The sequence below is a fragment of the Nerophis ophidion genome, linkage group LG09, assembly GCF_033978795.1.
Source record: "Nerophis ophidion isolate RoL-2023_Sa linkage group LG09, RoL_Noph_v1.0, whole genome shotgun sequence".
In the NCBI taxonomy this organism is placed as follows: Eukaryota; Metazoa; Chordata; class Actinopteri; order Syngnathiformes; family Syngnathidae; genus Nerophis; species Nerophis ophidion.
Genome location: NC_084619.1, coordinates 8,772,666 through 8,785,421, shown reverse-complemented (window position 1 = coordinate 8,785,421; position 12,756 = coordinate 8,772,666). Strand labels below are relative to the sequence as shown.

At 40.5% G+C, this 12,756-nt stretch overlaps 1 protein-coding gene across 1 annotated transcript in view; it reads right to left on the bottom strand.

Moving 5' to 3' along the window:
- loxl4 (lysyl oxidase-like 4) overlaps positions 1-12,756 on the bottom strand; it is a 97,340-nt gene that overhangs the window by 34,382 nt on the left and 50,202 nt on the right. Inside the window, exons 8-10 of the mRNA XM_061910218.1 lie at positions 6,115-6,269; positions 5,871-6,038; positions 3,676-3,838 (exon numbers count right to left, since the gene is read on the bottom strand). Of these exons, the coding sequence (XP_061766202.1) occupies positions 3,676-3,838; positions 5,871-6,038; positions 6,115-6,269 (486 nt within the window). The remainder of the gene's footprint in view (positions 1-3,675; positions 3,839-5,870; positions 6,039-6,114; positions 6,270-12,756) is intronic.

The window sequence follows — 12,756 nt, the reverse complement described above, 5'->3', positions numbered from 1 at the left end:
GATGTAGCGACCAACTCTAGTTACTGACAGTGGTTTTATGAAGTGTTCCTGAGCCCATGTGGTGATATCCTTTACACACTGATGTCGGTTTTTGATGCAGTACCGCCTTAAGGTATCAAAAGTCCGTAATATCATCGCTTACGTGCAGTGATTTCTCCAGATTCTCTGAACTTGTTGATGATTTTACGGACCGTAGATGGTAAAATCCCTAAAGTCCTTGCAATAGCTCGTTGAGAAATGTTGTTCTAAAACTGTTCGACAATTAGCTTACAAATTGGTGACCCTCACCCCATCCTTGTTTGTGAATTACTTAGGATTTCACGGAAGCTGCTTTTATACCCAATCATGGCACCCACCTGTTCCCAATTAGCCTGCACACCTGTGGGATGTTCCATATAAGTGTTTGATGAGCATTCCTCAACTTTATCAGTATTTATTGCCACCTTTCCCAACTTCTTTGTCACATGTTGCTGGCATCAAATTCTAAAGTTAATGATTATTTGCACAAAAAAAAAAGTTTATCAGTTTGAACATCAAATATGTTGACTTTGTAGCATATTCAACTGAATATAAGTTGAAAAGGACTTGCAAATCATTGTATTCCGTTTATATTTACATCAAACACTTTTTCCCATATTTACTTTACCAAGGAAAAGTGTGAGATACTTCTCTTGTTGCCTTATTTGAATTTGACTTTATTAAATGGATTTGAATTATTATTCGGGGTAGCCGAGCCGTGGCAGGAGGGGATAGAAAGAAGACAAAAAGGAGGACAGAGGGGGAAATTGCAGGGACAAGAGGGCGATAAAACAAAGAGACAACAACAGAAAATAGCATTTGCATATAAAATATGTCCAAATATGATAGTAAAAGTGATAGCACAGAAGCAGTTAGTGAAATAAATATTAGTAACACAGAAATGACAATGAACATTATTACACTATAAATGGGGCAATACAAAATCTAGCTCTATTATCAACGATACAATTGTTTCAAATGCAACAATACATATATGAAATGAAAACTTGAAATACAAACAAAAGCAGATAAATGAAGGGGAAGAAAGAGAGTTGGACTGTATTAACCTTGTAGATTGTTATAGTACCAATAGGTCGAGCTGATAAATGAAGGGGAAGAAAGAGAGTTGGACTGTATTAACCTTGTAGATTGTTATAGTACCAATAGGTTGAGCTGATAAATGAAGGGGAAGAAAGAGAGTTGGACTGTATTAACCTTGTAGATTGTAACAGTAGAATTAACTGAACGCAGTGAGCCCTCGTCTCAGTCATTCACAGTCTTTGTTTCGTCGGGCGGAAGGCGGGGCGCTAGCTTTGAAAACACAGGAAGCACAAACCGACACTGACAGCCTCTCTACTCACGAGACGCCAGTGAGAAGTGCCCGCAAAGTTACAAAAATGTGTTAGAAAAAAATATATAATGTCCCGTTGTGGTAATATTTCAGCTTCAGATTGGATGGGCAATATACGCCCATCAACACGCACGACCGGGCGAAAATGCTGTGATGGTAATAAACCAAAAGACAACGTCCGACCTCGTTTTGTTCAATATTATTTTAGGTCAAATTTTTTGCTTATCGAAAAGAATCCATTTTAGTTTTATGTTTGTTTATTTATATAGGATAACACAGTTGTTTACCTTTCAATTGCAGTACAAAGGTAAACAATTCTACAGTAATAAGACATAAAAGTTTATATCCTCCTAAATGGTTACTTTCATTATTTATAAATTATGATTTACGATATAATGAGCAGAGGTGGGTAGTAACACGCTATATTTACTCCGTTACATCTACTTGAGTAAATTAAATTGTACTTCTAAGAGTAGTTTTAATGCAACATACTTTTACTTGAGTATATTTATAGAGAAGAATCGCTACTTTTACTCCGCTCCATTTATCTACATTCGGCTCGCTACTCGCTACTGATTTTTATCGATCTGTTAATGCACGCTTTGTTTATTTTGTTTTGTCAGACAGACCTTCATGGCTGCGTTTCACCAATCAAATGCAGTCACTGGTGACGTTTGACTCCGTTTCACCAATCAAACAGAGCCAGATTAACTGCACACTTTTTTTCTTTTGTTTTTTTTTAATAAACCTTTAATTTATAAATTTCAACATTTACAAACAGTTGAAAATAATAATCAAAGTAAGTACGAAAATGGTACAAAACAGTATAAAAACCGTACAAATTCAAAGTAAAATAGAATGTAAAAAATATATAAATATAAAATAAACAAAGTGCAAAGCCATTGGCTCACTCAATCTCAGTAAATAACTTACATTTTAACCACAGCATCATCGTTTTCACAACTTTTTGTTTGTTAGAGGTAGAGTGTTTTAATGTAGAGTTCTAAAACTTTTTTAAAGGCACAAAAACAGGTCGGGTATTGAGAAAACTTACATTTATGATATAAAACTTAGCCAATAGTATAATGAGGTTGCAAAGGTATTTTTTTATTTTTTTTTTAATTTCAATACAGTGAAAAAAACTAAAATTTGTATTATATATATATTATTTTTTAGTTACTTAATAGATATTCCTGACTCTGAGTTTGTTCATTGCTATTTTTATGTTTTTGTGCATTACTTGTTGCCGTCATCATTAAACGAACAGGTTACTCATCAGTTACTCAGTACTTGATTAGTTTTTTCACAACATACTTTTTACTTTTACTCAAGTTAATATTTGGGTGACTACTCCTTACTTTTACTTGAGTAATACATCTGTAAAGTAACAGTACTCTTACTTGAGTACAATTTCTGGCTACTCTACCCACCTCTGATAATGAGTCTATAGTTTTAATCGGTTATTTCTTCAGTTCATGAGCATGATATGGACTTTGATTGATTGATTGATACTTTTATTAGTAGTTTGCACAGTACATTACATATTCCGTACAATTGACCACTAAATGGTAACACCCGAATAAGTTTTTCAACTTGTTTAAGTCGGGGTCCACGTTAATCAATTCATGGACAAAAGCTCTGAGTCTGTCTGCATAAAACCAAATATTTTAAAATAAATTATTATTCTAATGTGTGGCACATTGAAACATGAATATGTTGATCGACGGTCTAGCATGTCTTCCTTCACTGTTTATTTTTGGTTTTAGGCATTTTTATGTATAAAATATAAAAATCCCGCAAATCAAATCGCAATTTTGGAGAGATAAATCGCAATTATTTCTTTTTTCTCCTTAAAATTATGCTGCCCTATTTTCTAAAAAATGTGAACGCAGACCAACAAGCGCTGCCAAATGACTTCTCGACAAGTCAGTCAGAGCTTTTCTCCCCTGTCACTCACACAAACCATTGACTTGACGTGACAGCCGTGAAGGAGACCAGCTTTTTTTTTTTTTAACATAGTTACACTTGGTTTTATTTTTGGCGCTGATATTTACTACTTTTCTAAAAACAGACCTCAAAAAAGGACAAATTGTCTTATATTGAGGGCTGTTTTATATGTGAGTCAATACATTAATTTCCCAAATTGTTTCAGCGTACCTAACGATTGGCCCAGTGTGTATTGTGTTCGAGATCAAGCGATTATCTCATGTTGTACTCTGTTTGTCGAGTCCTTGAGTTCCCTATGAAGAATTAAATGCCCTGCGGCTTACAGAACCTAACTTTAGGATTGGAAAAAAATGTCTTACTTTCTGAGCAGGTGACCCCAGCAGCCTTAACTCCGCCCCCTCGAGGACAGTGCATGTGGTTGTTACGACGACACTGCTGGATCGAGAACTCTGTTCCGACACAGTGAGTTCCGCTGAGAATCAACTCGGCTGCGTTTGGGTCACTGGACCAATACCAAGTATCCTGTAGAAGGAAAGGGGATAGTTGAATACCATAAAGGACTTGAGACAGATCTCTCTCTCTTCAGTTTGTCAAATAAATCCAAAAAAGATCTTCATTATTAAGAAAAAAATCACTGACAGGACGGAGAGAAACACATTTTATTTCAACAGACTCTTCGGCCGTACCTGCTGTCAAAACTCTAAAGACCGACTGCCCTTCCTGTTTTCACCATAAAAGACCTGCTTCATCCTGCCTGTGCTAACAAAATAAGAGTCTCAGAAAGCTAACGTGCACAACCTAGCAAGCTACGGAGTTTGATGCCAATGTATTTCTTATAAAGTTGTTGCACCTTTCCTGCTTCCGGCGCCTAGACCGTAGTCAAGGAGCGCAGGGGAGACCCTTCTCCAGGGCCGATGGATTCTCGGGGCAACACCCCTCACTTTACCCGGACTCCAGGGCAAAATTTTGAGTCCAGCAATTAGTTGCATATCGTTGCTTTTTATTTACGTCTAGCATACAGTCAAAATCCCACACAAAAACACAAGCCACTCCCCCTGCCCTCAGCGACCGCTCCCTCTCCTCGCTCGCCCACACACTCACTGACGTCACTCAACACATTAAAGGGCCACACACACTTATGCTACTCTCATAACAAAGTGTTTAAAAAGGAGTATTCAAGTTGAGATGCCAAATCCAACCACTTTCATGTGGTATTAAACAGAAAGGAGGACCTTAAAACTCATTTCTATACTCTAGCCTTTAAATAGACTTCCTTTTTAGACCAGTTGATCTGCCGCTTCTTTTCTTTTTCTCCTCTGTCCCCCCCTCCCTTGTGGAGGGGGTCCTGTTCGATGACCATGGATGAAGTACTGGCTGTCCAGAGTAGGGACCCAGGATGGACCGTTCGTCGGGACACAGGATGGACCGCTCGCCTGTGTATCGGTTGGGGACATCTCTACGAGCGGTATAGCTCGGTTGGTAGAGCGGCCGTGCCAGCAACTTGAGGGTTGCAGGTTCGATCCCCGCTTCCCCCATCCTAGTCCCTGCCGTTGTGTCCTTGGGCAAGACACTTTACCCACCTGCTCCCAGTGCCACCCACACTGGTTTAAATGTAAAATAATTAGATATTGGGTTTCACTATGTAAAGCGCTTTGAGTCACTAGAGAAGAAGCGCTAGAAAAAATATAATTCACTTCACTTCACTTCACTACGATGCTGATCCGACTCCACTTGGGATGGTTTCCTGTGGACGGGACTCTCGCTGCTGTCTTGGATCCGCTTTGAACTGAACTCTCGCGGTTATGTTGGAGCCACTAAGGATTGAACTTTCACAGTATCATGTTAGACCCGCTCGACATCCATTGCTTTCGGTCCCCTAGAAGGGAGGGTTGCCCACATATGAGGTCCTCTCCAAGGTTCTCATAGTCATCATTGTCGCCGACGTACCACTGGGCGTGAGTTCTCCTTGCCCTTATGTGGGTTCTTCCGAGGATGTCGTAGTCGTAGTGGTTTGTGCAGTCCTTTGAGACATTTGTGATTTGGGGCTATATAAATAAACATTGATTGATTGATTGATTTTTGTCTCCTCCATTTGAAAATGCAGACGTTATCAGCACCACTGTCTGATTCCAATCAATGCAAGTCATCAGAATCAGGTAATACACCAACTTATACTCTTGTCTTCATGAAAGAAAGGAATCTATGTGTGTTAAACATGCTTGTATTATCATTAAACACCATTAACTTAACAAAAACGTCTCTTTCATAAATAAATAAATATAAATTATAAATAGGAATGAGGTAGATCTCCTCAACTTGGTCAATTGAGAAGTAGCTCGCCTGCAGAAAAAGTGTGAGCACCCCTGATCTAAGGTACTGTATATGCTTTATTATCTGTTCATGTTGTCTACTGCTTATCTTCAAGGTAAGAGACTATCCCATTGATTGATGGTGACCTCGCTGAAAAGCGATCAGATTTGAAATCATGGTACAAAAGCACAGGTTTGCTTTTTCATGAATAGAACTGAACGTTGGGGACACATTAAAGGGTTACCTGATGTGCGCTCGAAGCAAAGCCCAGACCCAGCTGTCTGCACACCACCATGGCTTCATTGATGCCCCAGTTCTCGCTGCAGACGGAACCCCAGAGTTTCCGGCCGCCCACTTCCATCAGCACCTCGACTCGGCCCTCTGACGGAACCCTCCCGCCAGCCAGTCGCACCTGTGAACAACATTTAAAGGTGATTTCTTGCCTTTGTAGGGATGTGAGTGTCATGGTCAGGTGCAATTGGTAATACCATGTGCTCCGTGCCGGTTTTGGGGACGTTACAGCGCACTGAAGCATCCTGGCTGTGTTTGAACGTCCACGGCTGAACTTCCTGGAAGTAGCAGTCCAGGATGGAGCGCTCTGTGCCCGTGCACTGCACACTGTTCATGTGGATGGGTCCAGTACCTGAAGGGACATTAGATTCAGGGCAGGGTTACTCAACGGGCATGGTTGACATCAAGTAGGCTTAAAGTTCTGATCAAAACTTAGGAGTGATCCCATTTTTTGTAGCAGATTGTCAAAAAGACCAGATGGGGCGGTTTAGCTCGGTTGGTAGAGTGGCCGTGCCAGCAACTTGAGGGTTGCAGGTTCGATTCCCGCTTCTGCCATCCTAGTCACTGCCGTTATGTCCTTGGGCAAGACACTTTACCCACCTGCTCCCAGTGCCACCCACACTGGTTTGAATGTAACTTAGATATTGGGTTTCACTATGTAAAGCGCTTTGAGTCACTAGAGAAAAAGCGCTATATAAATATAATTCACTTCATCCCTGGCATGAACACTCTAACGATGTGATTTAGGACAAAATATAGACAGTAGGGGTGTAACGGTACGTGTATTTGTATTGAACCGTTTTGGGGGTTTCGGTTCGGTACGGGGGTGTACCAAACAAGTTTCTAAGCTAAAGTCTTAACAAGCTGCTTTGCTTCTTCTGCCTCTGTCTCAGCACCCAGCATTGTCCCACCCACACAACTATCTGATTGGCTGTTACCGCTATATATGTAACCAATCAGCGGTGCGTATTCAGAGCGCATGTAGTAAATGCTTCAGCGTTGAGCAGATAGGTGTTTAGCAGGTAAGCTTAAGGCAGCGTACTCTCCTCAAATGATAAAAAAAAAAAAACACCCCCCAGTCAACTACTACTAACATCACTATGAGCCCGTTGACCTTCTAGAAACGTAAACTGCAGCTCAGCTCGCTCGCAGTTCTGGCTTGAGGTGAAGGCTAATTAGCTTTTAGCGTAACGTTAGCTCATTTTGCGCCGTGTGTGTGAGTGTGTGTGTGTGTGTGTGTGTGTGTGTGTGTGTGTGTGTGTGTGTGTGTGTGTGTGTGTGTGTGTGTGTGTGTGTGTGTGTGTGTGTGTGTGTGTGTTTTATGGACGGAAAAGCTTTGAATGGCAGGGTCCCTGCTATCACATGTTGATAAATATATAACATTTACATAATAAAAATCAACTACAGGCTTCCCAAATGCTGTGATAAATTAAGCATGATGAGTTGAGGGCTTCACGGTGGCAGAGGGGTTAGTGCGTCTGCCTCACAATACGAAGTTCCTGCAGTCCTGGGTTCAAATCCAGGCTCGGGATCTTTCTGTGTGGAGTTTGCATGTTCTCCCCATGACTGCGTGGGTTCCCTCCGGGTACTCCGGCTTCCTCCCACTTCCAAAGACATGCACCTGGGGATAGGTTGATTGGCAACACTAAATTGGCCCTAGTGTGTGAATGTGAGTGTGAATGTTGTCTGTCTATCTGTGTTGGCCCTGTGATGAGGTGGCGACTTGTCCAGGGTGTACCCTGCCTTCCGCCCGATTGTAGCTGAGATAGGCGCCAGCGCCCCCCGCGACCCCGAAAGGGAATAAGCGGTAGAAAATGGATGGATGGATGGAGTTGACTTGAAACTGTTTAATGTTGCACTTTTTATATGTAGAAGAAAAGTTTTGTCGTTTAATTTAATCTGAGCAACAATTGGAGGCAGATTAATGTTGATTAACGTGGGCAGAACTATTATAGTGTTCCCAATGTTGAAAGGATAAAGCCATGGTTTACAAATTTGGTAAATAAATAACAAAAAAATGTATATTTTGTTGTTTTCTTACTGTACCGAAAATGAACCAAACCGTGACCTCTAAACCAAGGTACGGACTGAACCGAATTTTTTGTGTACCGTTACACCCCTAATAGACGGACAACATTCACACTCACATTCACACACTAGGGCCAATTTAGTGTTGCCAATAAATCTGGCCCTGCGATGAGGTGGCGACTTGTCCAGGGTGTACACCACCTTCCGCCCGAATGAACCTGAGATAGGCTCCAGCGGTAGAAAATGGATGGATTGATATATATATATATGGAGCGGTAGAAAATGGATGGATTGATATATATATATATATATATATACAGTATATATATATATATATATATATATATATATATATATATATATATATATATATGTATATATATATATATATTTGTGTATATACATGTATGTATGTATGTATATATATATACATATATACATGTATATATGTATATATATAAGGGACGGCGTGGCGCAGTGGAAGAGTGGCTGTGCGCAACCCAAGGGTCCCTGGTTCAATTCCAACCTCGTCATGTCCGTTGTGTCGTGAGCAAGACACTTCACCCTTGCTCCTGATGGGTGCTGGTTAGCGCCTTGCATGGCTGCTCCCTCCATCAGTGTGTGAATGTGTGTGAGAATGGGTAAATGTGGAAGTAGTGTCAAAGCGCTTTGAGTACCTTGAAGGTAGAAAAGCGCTATACAAGTACAACCCATTTATCATTCATATATATATTTATGTGTATATACATGTATGTATGTATGTATGTATATATATATACATATATATGTATATATGTATGTATATATGATGTATATATATATATATGTATGTATATATATATACATGTATGTATATATATATGTATATATATGTATGTATATATATATATATATATATATATATATACACACACACAACAGATATGATCTTTTTTATGCCACACAAAGTAAAGAGCTGGCAATGAGAACACGTATACATAGAGGATCTTTGATTTGAGTTCTGAAGCGTGCTCTTATTATACAGACCAGTGTTTCGTAACCAACCTATTGTTGGGCCACGAGCTCCTCTCACCACCAAAAAATATCAGTACTAAGTAGCAGTACTCTTTTCCACCACTAGTGGCAGTAAAGACATTGTCAAACAAACAGAAGAAGTCTGGAGCCAAAGTCATAGAAAATATCCTGTAACACGAAAAATACGACTAAAGTGGTGAAGCTGTATTTTTATTCGCACATTAATTTTATCGACTTTATATTTAAGAAACATTTATGACATTATTTTAGCGACGTTTATTTGTATGTAAATGTATTCATCATTCTTTTGCGGTACATTTGATTAGTATTTATTTTTGTACTCTGACCTACTATAAGCCTTGATAATAATATTTGTGATTAACACATGCTTTCATATCATTTAATAAGGTTTATTCTGTTAAACTGTAAGAAGGTTAGATATAATTATCGAATATTCACTGAAATAAAATGTACTTATTCAGTGTTCTGTGTTAAGATTTGAGAGAAGAAAAGTTGGAGCCCAAGGTCACAAAAGTTAAGAACCCCTGATATAGATCAACTTTGTCTATTCCAAAAACAGTGCTTCTGTTTAATTACAAAGAAAGAATAATAGTTAAGTCTCCCTGTCCTTGGCAATCTGAATTAAGTGAGAATTACCTTGACGGGCTCAGGGCCACCCAGTATAAACTCACTTACAAAAAAAGGAATGCGCCCTTATCGGCGTATATCTGTTTTTCTTTGGTGCGCTTTCTCCACTTGAGAAACAAAGAAAGGTTCCTGTCTGTGGTGATAAAGTGCTATTGCGAGGCGAGCAGCAGAACCCGCATCTACTTTGGGGATCTGGCACACCTCATTGCCAACATTCTGTTGCTTTTTAGGCAAAACAACCACGAGCGTGTGCTCAGTCCATCACCCTGCAAGGGCACATGAGGGCAAATCTGTGTATTCTTTTGTCAAGGAAAACCAAAGACATGAATCCCGGATGTACAAACCCTGTTTCCACATGAGTTGGGAAATTGTGTTAAATGTAAATATAAACGGAATACAATGATTTGCAAATCATTTTCAACCCATATTCAGTTGAATATGCTACAAAGACAATATTTTTTTTTTTTTTTTTGCAAATAATCATTAACTTGACGTGACAAAGAAGTTGGGAAATGTGGCAATAAATAAATAAAGTTGAGGAATGCTCATCAAACACTTATTTGGAACATCCCACAGGTGTGCAGGCTAATTGGGAACAGGTGGGTGCCATGATTGGGTATAAAAGCAGCTTCCATGAAATGCTAAGTAATTCACAAACAAGGATGGGGCGAGGGTCACCAATTTGTAAGCAAATTGTCAAACAGTTTTAGAACAACATTTCTCAACGAGCTATTGCAAGGAATTTAGGGATTTTACCATCTACGGTCCGTAAAATCACCCAAAGGTTCAGAGAATCTGGAGAAATCCCTGCACATACGCGATGATATTACGGACCTTTGATCCCTCAGGCGGTACTGCATCAAAAACCGACATCAGTGTGTAAAGGATATCACCACATGGGCTCAGGAACACTTCATAAAACCACTGTCAGTAACTACAGTCGGTCGCTACATCTGTAAGTGCAAGTTAAAACTCTACTATGCAAAGCAAAAGCCATTTATCAACAACACCCAGGAAAGCCGACGGCTTCGCTGGGCCCGAGCTCATCTAAGATGGACTGATGCAAAGTGGAAAGGTGTTCTGTGGTCTGACGAGTCCACATTTCAAATTATATTTGGAAACTGTGGACGTGGTGTCCTCCGGAACAAAGAGGAAAATAACTATTGAATTGTTATAGGCGCAAAGTTCAAAAGCCAGCATGTGTGATGGTATGGGGGTGTATTAGTGCCCAAGGCATGGGTAACTTACACATCTGTGAAGGCACCATTAATGCTGAATGGTCCATGCAGGTTTTGGCGCAACATATGTTGTCATCCAAGCAACGTTATCATGGACGCCCCTGCTTATTTCAGCAAAACAATGCCAAGCCACGTGTTACAACAGTGTGGTTTCGTAGTAAAAGATTGCGGGTACTTTCCTGGCCTGCCTGCAGTCCAGACATGTCTCCCATCGAAAATGTGTGGCGCATTATGAAGCATAAAATATGACAACAGAGACCCCGGACTGTTGAACAACTTAAGCTGTACATCAAGCAAGAATGGTAAAGAATTCCACTTTCAAAGCTTCAACAATTAGTTTCCTCAGTTCCCAAACGTTTGGGTGTTGTTAAAAGAAAATGTGATGTAACATAGTGGTGAACATGCCCTTTCCCAACTACTTTGGCACTTGTTGCAGCCATGAAACTCTAAGTTAAAGTTTATCAGTTTGAACATCAAATATATTGTCTTTGTAGTGCATTCAATTGAATATGGGTTGAAAAGGATTTGCAAATCATTGTATTCCGTTTATATTTACATCTAACACAATTTCCCAACTCATATGGAAACGGGGTTTGTAATAAACAAAAACGGTCGGTGCCAATATGACGGCGTTTTATGAAACCTCAAGCCAAGCCAAGGCTTCAGTGTTTTTTTTCAAGCGTAAGACATGAACTATAAACCTGGAGATGTGGTTGGCATTTTAGTGACTATTTCCACTAAAACCAAGGCAAGGGCAGAAAGAGGTTGGAAATTAAAGATGGCTTAGGCGACAGGGACCAGAATGCAGTGTGTGGCTAGAAAACCCCCCCGCTAAAAAACACATATCTCAACCACTTCCGCCTCAATCGCAATGTCGACTTACACAGCGCGAGATTTATCAAGACACGCAGGGCCCACTCGAGGGGATGCCTAAAAAAAGAGCAGTTGCATTATGTACTTTGAACTTCCTTTGGGAAATCTGTGAAATCCCTGAAATACATTCCGGGAGTTGCCTCTTTGCACTTCTGAGAAACATTTACAGTCGCCCCTTTGCTACATGGCGGCCTCACCACACGGCGTGTTTAAAAATGTTGTTTTAATTTGTGTAACTTTTTTTTTCTTCACATTGCTGAGCCTGTATTTAAAGCGAGCGATGTGGAACGACAACAGCCGCAAGTAGGGCTGGGCGATATATCGATATACTCGATATATCGCGGGTTTGTCTCAGTGCGATATAGAAAATGACTATATCGTGATATCCGAGTATATGTTCTCACACAGTTGCTTTTAGCTGCAGGCATTACACTACAGGCTCTTCCCACTCTCTTGTCTCGCCTTCTCACAGAGACATAAAGCGCACCTTCTTACATACGTCACATACTTGCCAACACTCCCGGATTGTCCAGGAGACTCCCAAAATTCAGCGCCTCTCCCGAAAATCTCCCGAAATTCAGGCGGAGCTGGAGGCCACGCCCCCCTCCAGCTCCGTGCGGACCTGAGTAAAAAGTCGACAGCCTGTTTTCACGTCCGCTTTCCCACGATATAAACAGCGAGCCTGCCCAATGACGTTATAACTGTAGAATGATCGAGGGCCAGTTCTTGGTTTCTTCTGTGGGTTTATTGTTAAGCAGTTTCATTAACGTCCTCCCAGCGCGGAAACAACACACAACAACAGCAGTCACGTTTTCGTCTACCGTAAAGCAGTTTGTCTGCCGTAAACAGCAATGTTGTGACACTTTTAAACAGAACAGTACCGCCATCTACTGTACATGCATATGTGACAATAACATATACGGCAGGGGTGTCAAACTCAAATACAGAGTGGGCCAAAATTTAAAACCGGACGAAGCCGCGGGCCGAGGTTGAACAAATAAATCCTTTAATAGGGACCCAAACAAGTTTTGCATTGAA